Source organism: Gracilinanus agilis, chromosome 4 (assembly GCF_016433145.1).
Source record: "Gracilinanus agilis isolate LMUSP501 chromosome 4, AgileGrace, whole genome shotgun sequence".
NCBI lineage: Eukaryota > Metazoa > Chordata > Mammalia > Didelphimorphia > Didelphidae > Gracilinanus > Gracilinanus agilis.
In genome coordinates this window covers 489,952,024-489,967,526 of record NC_058133.1, presented here as the reverse complement: position 1 = coordinate 489,967,526, position 15,503 = coordinate 489,952,024, and the positions used below count along the sequence as shown (strand labels likewise).

Genomic DNA, 15,503 nt, shown 5'->3' with positions numbered 1-15,503 from the left:
AAGCATGAGGGGAACAAAGCTGGGAGTGAGCGTTTACACACTGGCGGACCCAGTGGTTCCTGGAAAGACCTCGATAGCCCCCAAAGCGCAGATGAATGGCCCGGCTCAAGTTGGAGATCTCTGACGGACTGCATGGCCCGGGGATGATTCGTATTTTTATTAAGGACTCAGACGGGGTGTCTTAACAGATCTGTAAAAGACCCCAAGCTTAGAAGCCACAGCAAACCCTTTGGATGAGTCAGGGGTCTTGGGTTCAAATGCTCCCCGGACAATTTTGACTCTGCGATGACAACCAAACCATTTTTATTTCTTTCTCTATGATGGGAATCATAATACTCACACTGTCTTTCTCCCAGGTTTTTGTGCTTTTTTAACCTTAATAACTCTAGCAAGGGGCAGTGAGGTGGCTCAGTGGATAGTGAGCCAGGCCTGGAGACGAGAGTTCTTGGGTGCAAATCTAGCCTCAGGAACGTCCTAGCCGGGTGACCCTGCGCAAATCATCTGGTCCCCATGGCCTGGCCCTTACTGCTCTTCCGCCTTGCAACAGGCACGCTTAGTGTTGATTCTAAGGTGGAAGGGACGGCTTTGGTCTCGGTTTCCCTCCTTCCGTTTCTCTCTCCTTCCGCCACCCCTCCAGATCTCTCGGGACAGAAGCAGCCGGGACAAGGTCTCCTTGGTCTTTTCATTTTACTTTGGATTACATGTCATTATAAATATTAACAAATAGGATCTGAAAAGGACGCTGCTGGGGTAGATCATACCAGAGTATAAAATCAGTCTGGGGGGAGGCAGTTTAAGGTATAATTTCGGCAACCCTCCCATTGTAGTAAAACTGTATCAAACATCGAATGAGGGTTCGAGTGGACGACAGAGTCCATGCATTGTCTAGATATGCTTGGTTAGAAAAGTTACAAAGGGTGGAAATGACATGCACCTTTCCTCCTGTCCAGGGCCTGCCACGGGCGAAGCCTGACTCGGCCCACCTCCCTCGGCGGTACTGGAGGTCCGTCAGGGGCTGCTTCAGGGCTGGAAGACTGGGCAGTGCTTGGTCAGTGCCTGGGAGAAGGTGGTAGCTACAGGAATCTTCAGATGACCTCTTTAGAGCTGGAAGGTCTGCCCTTACATAAGGTCATCCCACGTCCTCATTTTACAGATGAGGAGACTGAGGCCCAGAGGGACGAAGTCACTTGTCCAGGGTCGCTTGGGCAGAAATTTCAACCTGGGTCTGTAGATGCCGATAGGGTGAAGGCGCTCCTGGAATGGATAAACCGAAATGTTGGGCAATCCATAAATCATTCTGTGGGACTTTGGAATGGGCTAGAGGAGGCTTTGGGAGAGGTGCTGGTCATTTGGGCTGATGGTCAAGGCTCGCACCTGCTTCCAGGGAAGGCCGTTGGGGGCTCATTGTGGGTGACCTCCCGGGGAGACGTCCTGCAGACTCAGGAGTGGAGCTTGTGATGCCACAGCGGAGTCGGGGCAGGGACGGCGTCCTTTGGAGCCTCTCCTTGCCTCTTGGGACGGAGGGGATGCAGGACAGGCTCCGGAGGGATGTGAGCCGTGGGACTGCCCCCTTTTCTCTCCCTTCCTGCCTCTCCGAACTAGGGCAGCCTCCGTTCCCCCTCCAGCAGTGCCTGACTCCCATGTTGTCAGCATAACGTCATAGAAGAAATTCAAATTCCCCCCTTGGCTACTGCCTGTGTGATGTGCAAGTCCCTCCCCTCCTGGGCCTCAGTTTTCTCATCTGTTAAATGGGGGAGGCCATGGACTAGGATCAGAGGAAGGCCTGAGGTGATCTAGTCCAGAACTTTACAGCTGAAGAAACGGAGGCCCATAAAGTGAAGTGACTTCCCGGGTCCTTTTCAATTCTAGAATTCCTGGACGCCGCCGTCTCCCCGCAGTCCTTACAGACGAGCCCTCATCTGTATGGACTGTGGTGAGGGGCCAGCTGTGCCCCGGCCTGCCCTGGGCTGATTTGGCTTTGGGGGTCCCCCAAGCTCCTTCTCCTGGTTCTGAGCTGCTCTGAGGCCCGGGCAGGCGACCTTCCCTCCGAGGCCTCAGCCCTCTCGGAGTAGATCGTCTCTTTTTTGACCTCCAGACCCACCATTCAGGGCTTCAGAGCCTTCCCCGGCAGACAAGAGGAAGCACCCCTGGGTGAGGGCGGGAGAAGAGGAGCAGGAAGCCCATCGCCACGAGGCTTCGCCCCAATCTCGCCCGGACGTCCCCTGCGGGGCCTCACAAGGAAGACGGGACTCCCGAGGGAAGAGCCGGGAAACGTCCCGATCCCGGCTTCGACACGGACCCTTCCCGCCTCTGCTCGGCGGCTTGGGTGGCCGGAGGGAGCCCAGGGAGTGGCCTCTGGAGAGGGTCCTCGGCGGCACCACCGGCTGAACCATTTCTCAGAAAAGAAGGGCAGAGACGAGGCTCCCAGGAGGGGCCTGGGGTAAGGCAAAGTAGACGATGGAGACGCGGGATCCAGAGTGGAAACGGGGGCCTCACGCTCTTCTCCTGGGGAAGAAGGGGCTCCAGAAAGGGGGCTCCGGGTCGTGCCTCTCTGGGACGTGTGTGTGCTCTTGTGAGCAGGGGGGGGGGGGTCACACAATTGCAGGTTTGCCATAGAGATTCTCAGGGCTGGAAGGCACGTCAGATGATTTATTTCTGCCCTCTCGTTCTACAGGGGAGAAGAGACACGAGGGGGCTGGAGTCAATGCCGCCTCGGGGGTCCCTTCCAGCTCTCCATCCAGGATCCTGGGGCTGGAGCTGCCCTGGGTCACCCTACAAAGTCTTGGCAGAGTCGGGATTTGAATCTGAGTCCCTGGCCTTTGCCTTGGAGCCTCCTGTCCTCTCCATGACTAATAATGGAGGAAGCAAAGCCCGGATGAGTCTGCTGGAGGGCAGCTGCAGATGGAGCCTCAAGCAGAGACCTGAAAATTCCCTCCTCTAGAAACTGCCACTCGTCCAAGTTCAGTTTTCCCACCAACAGGGCGAAGCGGAGAAGTGGAGTGTTTGTCCTGGGCTCCGTCTGCCCCTCCAGGGGCCAGCCAGAAGAGCCCCCAGGCGAGGGTGGGCACGAGGTGAGTGGGAGAGGCCGGAGGGGGGTCTGGGTGCCCCTCCAGGGACCAGCCAGAAGAGCCCCCAGGCGAGGGTGGGCACGAGGTGAGTGGGAGAGGGCTGGAGGGGTGTCTGGGCAGGACATGCATTTCGGTCCCCTGCTCTTGATTGTAATGATGGGAACTGCAGGCCCCCGGAGGCCCCGGACAGGGGATGCCATAGGGTACCTCTCTCGGCACACCTCGATGTCTCATGATCTCATTTTTACCAAGGATCCGCCTGGCGGCTGGAGAAATAGCCAGGAAACGTGGGCTTCATTGTCCTTCTGGGGCCTGGACAGAAGCAGTTCTATCTGGGGGAGTCGGGGGCTTCCCCCCTTCTGCCTCCTCTCTCTGGGCCTCACATTCCTCTTCTGTAAAGGACTTTCTGAGAAGGTGTTGCCCGGTGTCTGATAGCAAGCTGGCCCAAGCTGTGGGGCTCAGGCGAGCCAGCCGGCTGCCTCTTCCCAGCTCTTCTCCTGCCCTCTAACTCCTACTTTCTCTCTCACTGACTTTTCAGAAGACGGAAAGGCGAGGTGTGTGTCGAGGCTCGGGATGGGGCGTCTCTTCCCCACTGAGCAGAGCACGACCCGGCCCTTGACTGTTCCCCGGGAGGCTCCCTAGTGGAGCCTGGGATGGGCAATCCCAGGTCGCTGTCGCTGAACCACAAGCATTCCATCTGTAAGTGCCTAAGAGGAGTCAGAGGGAATCTTCTCTCCCCAAGGCAGTGGGTTTTTGCAGGAAGTAGCACCTTTGGTTGGCTCCTCAGGGTCCTGATGGGAAGGGAAGCCCTCCTGGGAGGAGGAGGAAGTTGGGGAGGGGGAAGCGAGCAGAGGGGCAGAGAATCTCCGAGGATCCGGAGCTGGCAGGGATTTTGGGGTGATTCAGTCCAAATCCTTCCCTTACAGAGGTGGGAATGAAAGTCTAGCCCCCAGCCCCCCGGGCAGAGCCAGGGATCACAGCTCTGGTCCTGAGGCCGATGCTCCACTCCCTCTCCTGGGCCTTTTCTCCTGGGCTTCCTGGGAGCCGCTCGCTCCCAAGAGGCGTAAACCTGCCAGGTAGAACAGCCATTCCGAAGCCTTTCCCCTTCCCTTGCGGCTGTTTGGTTCTGTTGCTGTGGACTTGGCTGGGAGGGAAATGGGAAACCTCCTTCTCAGCAATATGGAGAAATGCGAGACAAGGGGGAAGGCAGACCAGGCTAAACCTTGACATACCCAGTCATCCCATCCCATTCACGAATACCGACTCAGACTTACTGAAGGGCAGTGGATCACCACCTTTGTGGGCCTCAGTTTCCCCTTCTGTAAAACAAAAAGGTTTGACGTCCACACTGTCTGAGGCCCTGTCTAGGGCTGACATTCTCTGGATCTGGGCTCCTAAGCCTCCCAGATTGACTAGAAGAGATCAGGGAACTCTCGCTCCTTCCTCTCAAGCGCTTCTGGACCCAGAATCCACCCGGCCTCAGGCTCTACTCCAGGGAAATGCTTTTGCTGGCCTCCAACCCTAATGCAGACTTGACTGTGACTTTTATAGGATGTCCACATTGTACCCTCTAGACCAGTGGTCGTGTGTCTTTTTCCATCTGCCTGTCTGTCCTTTCAAAGGCGTGTTTCAGTGACAGCAGCCCTGGGCTGCGTTTGAGCTCTGCTGCTGCCTATTCCCTGGGTGGCCTTGGGTAAGTCCCTTACCTTTGGGGTGGCGGCCTGAGGGATGGTCTCTTCCCAGCTCTCACCTCAACATTCAGCAGCAGTTTGGGCCCTGAGCAATTCCTTCGCAATTAGATGTGACTATTTACAGAGGAGCAAGGACTACCTCTCTGTGCTCGGCCAGACTGATATGGGCATAGGGCGCAGTGACTGATGGTGGAGGAGACACACCTCTGTGCCCCCCAACACTCACCTCCGTGCCTCATGGAGGGGAGAAGGAGCTTAAGGAGAGTCAATGTGGCCTAGTGCCTAGAGCCTGGGACCCGGAGCCAGGAGAATCTGGGAATAAACCCCACCTCCAACACTGGGTAAACCTGGTCTCTCCTGAGAGCCTCAGTTTCTTTATCTGTCAAATGGGGGACAATGGTACAGTCAGCATTGCTCTCTTCAGGCCAGTCTGGCACAGAATCTCCCCACCTGGAGAGGAGCCTGTCCCGTGGCCAGAGAGGGTTCAGCCTCTTAGAGGACCAGTGGGGAGACCAGGAAGGGCAGGGGGAGTGCTTAGGTGGTTTGGTTTGCATTTTTCCGGTAGATCTTTGGGGCCTCCCTTCTGCTCTCGCATGTCTCTAGGTTGCCCTGCGGGCCCCTGGCCACCAGGTGTCACTGCCCCTTCAATTCTTCCTTACAAACCTTTGCCCGGCTGCAGAATGTCTGTCTAAGGGAGAGCTGACATGGGCTCTTCCCTGAAACAGGTGGGCCAATGCTCTTGGGAGCCTCTCTCTGTCCCTTCTGCTTCCAGGCCTGGAGTCTCAGCCTAGCCACTGGATCTCACCCCGCTCCCTCCCAGGCAAGAATGTCAGGAAGAAGTCAGGCTAGATCCCAGACAGTCTCTTTTCTCAGCCTCCCGCTTGGCCTCATTTACTGCCCAAGGTTAGACCTTGGCTCCCGACTCCACTGCCTTAGCTGGCTGGCTGGCCTTCTCTGGCTTCATGCGAGGCTTGGTCCTGGGCCTATTCCTGCCTGTCCTTCCCTCCTCCCTGGTAATGGAGCCAGCGAGGGTCAGGGCAGGAACCAGGTATCTTCCTCCCCTCTCCCTGCCAGCCCTACCCCTTGCCCCTGTGGCCTCTTTGGAGGCAGAGAGAGAAGAAGGGGGCATAGAGACCATAAGCAGATGGGCCTGGCCCACCTCAAGCTTCCAGCAGCAGGGGATACCTGGATCCCCTGGGCCTGTGAGGCCCAGCCTGGCACCATTCCCAGTGTCCAGAGCGGACAGATGAGGTGGTATAGTTTTTTGTGAATGTGGTGGTCCAGGAGTCTTTTGATGTTGTCGAGTAAACATAAATCTCAGACCCTGAATTGTTGCTGGCATGGTGGGGCGGGTAGCCGAGGTCAGTCACTGAGGACAGCACCGGGCAGCTCATTCGTCAGTGTGTGCCAGCGCTCAATTTTCTTGTCTTTGTTTTTTAGGCAGTCAAACCAGTGCTTCAGACGTTCCCCTTTGGCGTTGATGCCTAACACGACTCCTCCTGAAAGACAAACAGGGCTTGGGTCAAGAAAAATGGGGCATCTTTGTTAAGGCACCAAGCACCTGCTGTGTGGTTGTGGGTAGGACAGGCGACTTGTCTGGGCTGCAGTTCTCTTTGTCTGCCATGGTGAGTGTGATATTGAGAGTGATTTCTTTGGCCCCTCTGGCTCAAAATCCTAGAAGCCCATGAACTCACGCTATGCCAGGAGAAGAGGTTACACACCCGTGGTAACACACTCACTACCACAGAGGGCAATAGTCAGGGCCTGAGGTCTCAGGGTCTGAAAAGGCAAAGGCCTATTGACCCCTGATGTCAAGTGAGGCCCAAGGTCTGAAAAGGCAAAGGTCTGTTGACCCCTGATGTTAGGTGAGGTCCAGGGTCGGAATAAGGCCCGAGTTCCCTTAGTTTCCACATTTCCCACCAACAAAATAGCTGATTCCCTCAGTTTCTACATTTCCCAACAAAGTTGTTGATAGAAACAATCATTTTTTCCCAGGCAGAAAAGTATGTTTTCCCAACTCTTGGTATCTCCCCTTTCAGTTCCTGTTATCTTCCCGCTTACCCCCACCTACAGTCCTTTGCTCAAGGCTAACTTTGTTATGAGAAAGTTGCTTGAATTTCCATGAGAAAATTTCCTCGTGGTTTCTGCCTTTATAAGCTTGTGTATTCATCGTGTATTAAATTGAACTTGCTTGTCACCAGCAATTGAGGCCCTTTGGACCCCAAACTTTGACTTGACTCTTTTTCCCCAGCCCTTACCTGGGGCACTCTTGGGCCCCGCCCTGCCTTCCCTGTCCCCCTCTTCAGGGCATTTATAGGCAATTCCACGGAGTTTGTGGCTGGGGCTCACCAGGTGAGAACCTATTTTGTTCCTGGGACCCAGACACATCCAAGGCCCAGTGGTCTGGTCAGCTTAGAGAGAGCCCCTTCTCCAGCTAGGATGGGCCCTTCAGTTAGAGGGGGGTGAGTAGGGTCGATTCTGCTGGTAAGGCCAAGTGTTCTCACGCTCCAGAAGGCTCACTGGAGCCTCTTAGAAACCCATAACTTTGCTTGTCAGATTGCTTCTCTTCCTCATGCTGGGCATGCCTCCTTTTCCCAACTGACCCCGATCCCACCTTCTTGCCTCTTCGGCATACTAATGTGCCCAGTGCTTACATCCCCTCTTTTATTCAGCTGGGCCCCTCTTGGCCAATAGTGGGCGGCTTCCTGCCTGTGATAGCAGAGATGGGAATGAGAATGACCGAGAGCTTCCTGCTTCTTAACCCAGAAATGGACACGTAATTAAATCCTTCTTACTGACCACATTTCTGTCACACTTGAGATGCCACAGATTCTGCCTGGAGTTTGTGTCTTTGCAGACCCACCACAGCTTCTAAAGGAATCTGAGACTTTTATTAAAAAAACCTCCCCTTCCCTCTTAGAATCAATACTATGTTTTGGTTCCAAGGCAGAAGAGTGGTCAGGGTTAGGCAATGAGCATTAAATGACTTGCCCAGGGTCACACAACTAGGAAGTGTCTGAGGCCAGATCTGAACCCAAGACCTACCATCTCTGGGCCTGGCTCTCAATCCACTGAACCACCTAGGTGCTCCCACATAATAGATTTGCAATAAATTCTTGGTTGCCAGATTGATTGGCACAGATCCCCCTGTTGGTGGGAGGGTAAGGGTAGAATGGGCATTTTCTCATAGAAATCTTATTTACTAAAAAGGAAAAAGACTTGTACAAAAATATTCATAGCGGCACTCTTTGTGGTGGCAAAAAATTGGAAAACGAGGGGGTGTCTCTCGATTGGGGAATGGCTGAACAAATTGTGGTATAGGATGGTGATTACTGTGCTATAAGGATTGATGATCTGGAGGCTTTCCATAGGAACTGGGAGAACCTCCATGAACTGATGCAGAGTGAAAGGAGCAGAACCAGAAGAACATTGTACACAGAGACTGATATACTATGGTGAAATCGAATGTAATGGACTCTGCTACTAGGAGCAATGCAACAAGCTAGGACACTGCTGAAGGACTTATGGGAAAGAATGTTAACCACAATGAAAGAAAGAACTGTGGGAGTAGAAATGCAAAAGCAAAACCTATGATATCACTTATCACATGTATATATATATGGGGATGTGATTTGGGGTTTAGGCCTTAAAAAAATCGCTCTGTACCAAAAATGAATACTACGGAAATAGGTATCAAGTGACAACCCAGTGGAATTGCCTGTCAGCTCTGGGAGGGGGGAGGGAAGAGGGGGCGGAAAGAAAATAAATCATGGAAATTTGGAAAAAATATTAAAAAAGAAATAAATAAAATAAAATAGAAATCCTATTCACATCAGGGCCACCATTTGGGAAATAACTAGTGTCCCCCACACCCTGCAGGATTCTCTGTCCAAGACTTAGGATGAAATAAATAAATGGCGGCCATACAAAGCTCCTTCACAGGAAAATTGTTCGAACCACCCCCTCCTCCCACTTCTAGTAGCCTCATTCTCAGCAGCTTTCCAAATCCCAAAGCCCCCTCTTCCATCACCTCCCTCTTCTGGGCACCTGGATCTCCCTTGGGGCCGCTCTCTTTTCTTACCGATGAAATCATTTGATTTGCCGATATCGTAATCCCAAACAGTGACCTCCAGAGTCTTCTTAGCCAGGTCGCCATGCTTTATCTCATAGCAGAATTCCTAACATTTGGAAAAAGGAAAAAGCCATCAGTCCAGGTTGTGCAAGTGGATAGCCCTGGCTCCCTCACTGCAAAGGGAGACTGTGGTATGGATGTCATTGCTGGAGGAGCAGCTGTGGATCCTGACTCTGCTACTAAATTTCTCTGATCCTCAGTTTCCACATTTGTAAAATGGAGGTTGGGATGGATCATAGTTCTAGAACTGAGAGAGAGAGAACTCAGAGGTCACATGTAGTCCATTGGTCCCTCCCCAGTTTAGAAAACAGGCTGAGGGAGTTTAAATAACCCAAGTCATTGTCAAATAAGTAACAATCAGGAGCAGCATTTGAATCTAGGTCCTGGGATTCTAGACTTCAACCCTCTGCTTAAAGTGAGGGAGAACCTAACAGCTACTGAAGCAGCCCATTTCACTTTTATGTACCCTTCACCCATCACCCCCTGTTCTGGCTTCTGGGGCCAAGCAGACATGACCAGGGAGCAGAAGATGCCAACAGATGTGGCTGATGAGATAGATGTCCAGGCTGTCTCTTTCATGCTTGGGTGAGCCGGTCATCCCAGGGGGCTTTGGGACCAGCCTCAGCAGCAGGGCATGGATAGCCACCAGGGGAGGGCTACGAGCTAAGATGGGTAAGGTGGGGGGCACTAGGATGTAAACGAGGTCTGTCAGAAGATGCCTTAAAGTCTCAATTCTTACCAGAGTCCTCAGTTACCCCAGGGGGGAATAAGAGTGCAGATAACTAGGTCAGGGCAACTGGGGCTTTGGCTAAGAGTCAGTGAGATAGCACAGTCCCTAAACAATAGAGAAACCTAACAGTAAGCAAAATTAATTAAAGCGGGAAGCAACTGGATGGATTTAAAACACTGGCCTCTGATGCTTAACTGACTCTGTGATTCACGTTAAGTATTCCAGCCTCAGTTTACTCACCTATAAAGAGAGGATATTCATAGCATCTTCCTCACAGGGTTTCTGTGAGGCTCAAGAGAAATATGTTCTATAAAACCTTTTGTAAACTTTTAAGCACTCTGTAAATATTATTTTTTTCAGGCTCTACTTTCTCTTAAGGAAGAAAGCTTCTTGAATTAACCTTATTACTGAGGCTAGCTGGGTGATCCTGGGCAAGTCATTTAATCCCCATTGCCTAGCCCTGACCACTCTTCTGTCTTAGAATTGACACTAAGAAGATAAAGATTAAAAAAAAAGGATCAGCCTCCTTACCCATCCTTCTCCTCTTCCTCAGGGGTCCAGGAGCACCTCAGTTTTCGGGGGGGTTATGTGTTACTTTGCATTCTACGCCAGGTATATTGTTTTTAATTTTTCACGTCTGATCTGGCCTCCTCCTTCCCTTCCCTTCCCAATAGGGTCCACGTAATGTTGATAGTCAAGAAATGTTTGTCATTTTGCAACAAATCTGGCATCTGTTGGCTGGCAGGCTCTCCCTCCACTTCTCGGAGGGCTCTCCTCCCTCTTGCCTGACTTGGACTCCTGCAACAGCCCCCTGCTTCCAGCCTCTCCCCTCTCTACTCTGCCCTCATCAAACCTCTCTAACCATGTCACCCCTCTCTCCCAACCCAGGAAGCTTCAGTGGCTCCCTATTATCTCTGGGATGAAAGAGAAACTCTGTATAAAAAAAGAAAACAAAACTCTTACCTTTCAACTTAGAATCAACACTAAGGATTGGTTCCAAAGCAGAAGAGCAATAAGGGCTAGGCAATGGGAGTCAAGTGACTTGCTCAGAGTCACCCAGCTAGGAAGTGTCAGAGATCAGATTTGAACCCAGGACCTCCCAATTCCCAGTCTGGTACTCTTATCTACTGTGTCACTTTTGTGCCCCTCTGATTTTTTTTTCTAACCCTTACCTTCTGTCTTAGAGTTAATATTGTGTTTTGGTTCCAAAGCAGAAGAGTGGTAAGGGCTAGGCAATGAGATTGTTAAGTGACTTGCCCAGGGTCACACAGTAAGTGTCCGAGTTCAGATCTGAACTTAGGAAAAAGAATCTTCCTTACTCTAAGCCTAGCATTCCCTCCACTGTGCCACCTAGCTGCCCTTTTGTTATTGTATGCCCCCCCAAATTATTTTACAAGTATATTTTATATATCTTGTATTTGAACGTTGTGTGTGTACTCGTCCATCCCCTCCCTCCACTCTGCCTCCCCCTCTTAGAATGGAAATTCCTTGGGAGCAGGGACTGTCCAGCACAGAGCCCACCAATTTGCTAAATGTTCTCCCTGCTACAGACATTAGCCTCCATTTTCTTTCCCTTAAAACAGTGAAGGGGACAGTTAGATGGCACAGTGAAAAGAATGCTGGGCTTGACCTCAGGAAAATTCTTCTTCCTGAGTTAAAATCTGGGCTCAGACACTAGCTATGTGACCCCTGGGCAAGTTGATTAACCCTCAGTTTCCTCATCTGTCAAATAAGCTGGAGAAGGAAATGGCAAACCCCTCCAGTATCTTAGCTGTGTGACCCTGAGAAAGTAACCATTTTATTTGCCTCAGTTTCCTCATCTGTCAAATAAACTGGAGAAGGAAATGGCAAACCACTCCATAGCTGTGTGATCCTGAGAAAGTAACCATTTTGTTTGCCTCAGTTTCCCCATCTTTCAAATAAGCTGGAGAAGTAAATGGCAAACCCCTCCAGTATCTCTGCCAAGAAGACTCCAAATGGAGTCACAATGAATTAGACATGACTAAAACATCTAACGCTGTAACAATGAAGATTTTGTAGAGAAGCAACATATTGTGGTAAGGATTGAATAAATGCTTTGACCCCATTTTTTCATGGCAGGAGGTTCATTATCCTAAGAAACTCTGCAGAGGGGACTGGTCCCATGCTATAGGCATGCTGGGAATTTTCCTGCTTGCTCACTAAATCTTCCTCTTGTCCTTGGGTCATGCCCATTCTTTTTCCTCTCCTCCTTCCCCTTCCCCGGTACCTCATTGAATTCCGGGTTCAAGGTTTTCTTCTTCACAGCTGTCTTATGCTTGGATTTCTTGTCCACATCAGGTTTCAGGTATCTGTAATAATAGCCAAGAAACTGATCAGATTGGGAAGGGTCTGGAGCCTGGGCTGGACTGGCCCAACAAGAACTTCTTATGTCTGAGGAAGTTGTTTTTTTTTTTTAAACCCTTACTTTCTGTCTTAGAACTGATACCAAGTGTTGATTCAAAGGCAGAAGAATGGGAAAGGCAATGAGAGTTAAATGACTTGCCCAGGGTCACACAGCTAAGAATTGTCTGAGGCCACATTTGAACCCAGGACCTCCCATCTCTGGGTCTGGCATTCTTATCCACAGAGCCCCAGATTTATCACTGAAATCTGATTTTGTTCAATGTTATTCCTGCCATGGTAGAAGTGCTACGACTTCATCAGAGAAGAGTCATTGGCAAATGCGTGAATGTGCCTTCATTTATCATTTCCTGCCCAAGGCTGCTTATTAAGAGGTCCCAGGAAATGGCGTAAAGCCTTTCACACTGGCCGAACGAAAGCACGTTGGCATTTCCCGGCAGATGTAGATTGCGCAAATTGTCCTTGTTTCCTGGGAATGGGGCTCAGCTGATCCAGATGGACCGAGAAGGGGGCATCTCGAGAATCTCCAGACAGAGGGACGGAAGCACAACTTTCCTGCCGTGGATATCTGTCCGTCCTCCCTTCCCCTCTAACACTGGCGGACTCTACAAGAGGCAGCCCAGACCAAGGGGAAGAATAGCACTACTAGAGTCAGCTGAGCTGGGCTCAAATTCCACTGGTGTTCTTCGCTCTACCTGGGTGATCCTGGGCAAATTCTCTTGGTTTCCCCATCCATAAAATAAGGAAAATGGATCGAGTCTTTTCTAGGTCTAGATGTGTGATTCCCCTGCCTCTGATTCCTCATGTGAGCAGTCAGTAAACATTTAGTGAGCACCTACTATATGCCCAGCATCCTAGTAAACCCTGGAGATACCAAGAAAGACAAAAGGCGATCCCTGCCCCAGAGGGGCTCCTCGTTAACTGCCAACAGCTATGGCTGGACAAGATGTACTCAGAACAAACTGGAAATCACCGACAGCGAGGAAGGTATTAGAATGGTGGGGAACCAGAAAGGCTTCCTGCTGGAGATGGGATTGGAAGGCAGCTGGGATGCAGAGATGAGGAGGGAGAGCCTTCTGGGCAGGGGGAGAGCCAGTGAAAGCTCCCGGAGGTGAGAGATCAAGGAGCAGAGAGGATGCTGGTGCCGCAGAGGATGTGGGGCAGGATAAGGAACCGGAGGGAGGAGGCAATGAAGGGCCTTGAAAGCCAAACAGGGGACTTGATCGTTGATCCTTGAAGTGATGGGGAGCCCCTGGAGTTTATTGAGTCGGGGAGTGATATAGTCGAGGTTTTGGGAAAATCTCTTGGGTGACTAGATGATGGCCTGGAGTGGGGGGCCTCTCGGCAGGCAGACCCTCTCGGCAGCTATTGCAATGGGCCAGGTGTGAGGTGATGAGGGTCTGCACCAGAGTGGGGGCAGCATCAGAAGAGAGGAGGGAGGTGCTTGGGAGAGGCTGCAAAAGTCAAATCAATAAGCTTTGGCAAAAGATTGGATATCGGAAGGGATAATATCTAGCAAAGTGCTTTCCAGATGTCTTGTTTTATCCTCACCACAAGCCTGAGAGCTAAGCGAAATTATCTCCATTTTATAGATGAAGAAACGGAGGCAGACAGAAGTGAAGTGACTTGCTCACTCGCACATCCAGGATATGTCAGAGGCAGGATTTGAACTCTGGTCTCCTAGGTTTTAAGGCCGGCGTATGAGCCTCTGCCTCGTAGGTCAAGAACAGTCGGCCTCCCATGCTGACCACCTGCGTGACCATGCACAAGTCACTGAGGTGTGTTTCCTTATTTTTGTAGTTCTATAAATCCATTTTTCAGAAACACTCTTCCCAGGCCCAGGCTAAATCCTGCAGAGGGATCCCTAGTTTTTTATTTATTTTTTTTTTTTTAGAAAAATTTTCCATGGTTACATGATCCTATTTTCTTCATCAGGACCCTGAGGAGTCCCGACCTGTCTCGCTTCAACCCATCTCATGAAGCGCTACGGGTGGGATTCGAACTCGGGGAGTCCTGGAACTCCCAGGCTAGTGCTCCCTTCCACGGACGTGTTGTAGGCCGCAATGTGCCTTATGAACAGCAGGGGCCGCTGCGGCTCCACTAGAGGACTGTCTGGTCTCCCCATCTTGAAGCAACTTTTTAAAGTCTTGGTCCAAGAGCCAGGGACCACCCCAAAGCCTGAGGGCTCCCCTGGACTCGCCCCAGCCGAGGCGCATCTGCTGTTCTCCGCTTTGCAGAGGAGGCTTTTGAGCTCCAGGATCTCCGCCGCGCTTCCCAGCAGCCACCAGAGAAGCCCCCTTTGACAGATGAAGCCGCTGAGACACAGGGAAGGATAGAATCGGTCCAGCCTCCTGCAGCTACCAAGCCTCCCGGTAGAATCGAACCCAGGTCACTCGGACCCCCTGTTAGTCCTTCAGCGCCTTCAGCCGGGCTCTGGAAACATTTTTGATCCAGCATCATGAGGGTAAAAAATGGACACGCGCGGCCCCCCTCCCCCTTTTATGTCTGTCTAAATCCGATGCCCGCGGCTCTGCCTCACCCCCAGCGCGCCGGGTGGAGGAGGACAGGAGGAAGCATCCCCGAGCCGCAGAACAGAGCCCATTCTCCCGGGGCATCTGCTGCTGAAGCCGGGAACCGACGGGAGACCGATTTTCCCAGTGGCTGCCGAGGAGCCCGTGACCCAGGCAAAAGTGGCCCAGGCTCACAGCTTGGCACAGCCGCGGAGGGGCGAGGAGAGCGCTGGGGGACGCAGGTGTGCCCCAGAGGGCACGTCTCCCTTTTGGAGGCCGGGAACCTAAAGTATGCCACGTCGTTGGCGTTTTTCTTTGGGGGGTGGGGACTGGAAGCACGGGAAGAGGGCAGGAACTTGGCACGACCTGGCAGAGCACGGAAGGGCAGCCCCCTGAGCTTGGTGCCAGAGGATACGGGGTGGGATCCTATTTCTGTTGGGCATAGAGAATCTACGTAAAAAATCATCTGACCTCTCCTGGCCTCGGTCTGCCCCTGTGCAAAATGAGAGTGACCCCGGCAGCCTGAAGCTGATGTTCCCAGGCATCTCTGGTACCCAGCCCTCTGCAGCACTGAGCCTGGGCTTAGCGCAGACTTGGAGCTCAGGAAACTTGCGCTAAATTTCCCCCTGGAATTCTGCTGCTTCGGATGGGGCGGCTCCCATGGACCATCACCCTGAGCCTGCTGCCTCCCGGGGCTCCAAGGGGTGAAGGAGAGGGGAATATGCATTTATTTGGCACCTGTGATGTACCAAGCACTGGGCTAAGTACTTTGGAAAAAACCCTTACCTTCTGACTTAGTACCGACTATAAGAGAGAAGAGCAGCAGGGGTTAAGCAAACGGGGTTAAATAACTTGCCTAGGGTCAAGCAGCTAGGAAATGCCTGAAGTCAGTTTTGGACCCAGGTCCTCTTGTTCTCCAGCCTGGTGTTCTCCCCTCTCCCCCTCTCCCCTCTCCCCTCTCCCTCTCCCTCTCTCTCTCTCTCTCTCTCT

The 15,503-nt window shown here is 51.9% G+C and overlaps 1 protein-coding gene across 1 annotated transcript in view; it reads right to left on the bottom strand.

Annotated features, from left to right (window-relative positions):
• Window positions 1–6,121: 6,121 nt before the first annotated feature.
• The window catches only part of DOC2B (double C2 domain beta), a 40,786-nt gene continuing 31,404 nt past the window's right edge, over window positions 6,122–15,503 (bottom strand). The window contains exons 6-8 of the mRNA XM_044675600.1: window positions 11,870–11,971; window positions 8,841–8,937; window positions 6,122–6,258 (exon numbers count right to left, since the gene is read on the bottom strand). Coding sequence (XP_044531535.1) covers window positions 6,122–6,258; window positions 8,841–8,937; window positions 11,870–11,971 — 336 coding nt within the window. The remainder of the gene's footprint in view (window positions 6,259–8,840; window positions 8,938–11,869; window positions 11,972–15,503) is intronic.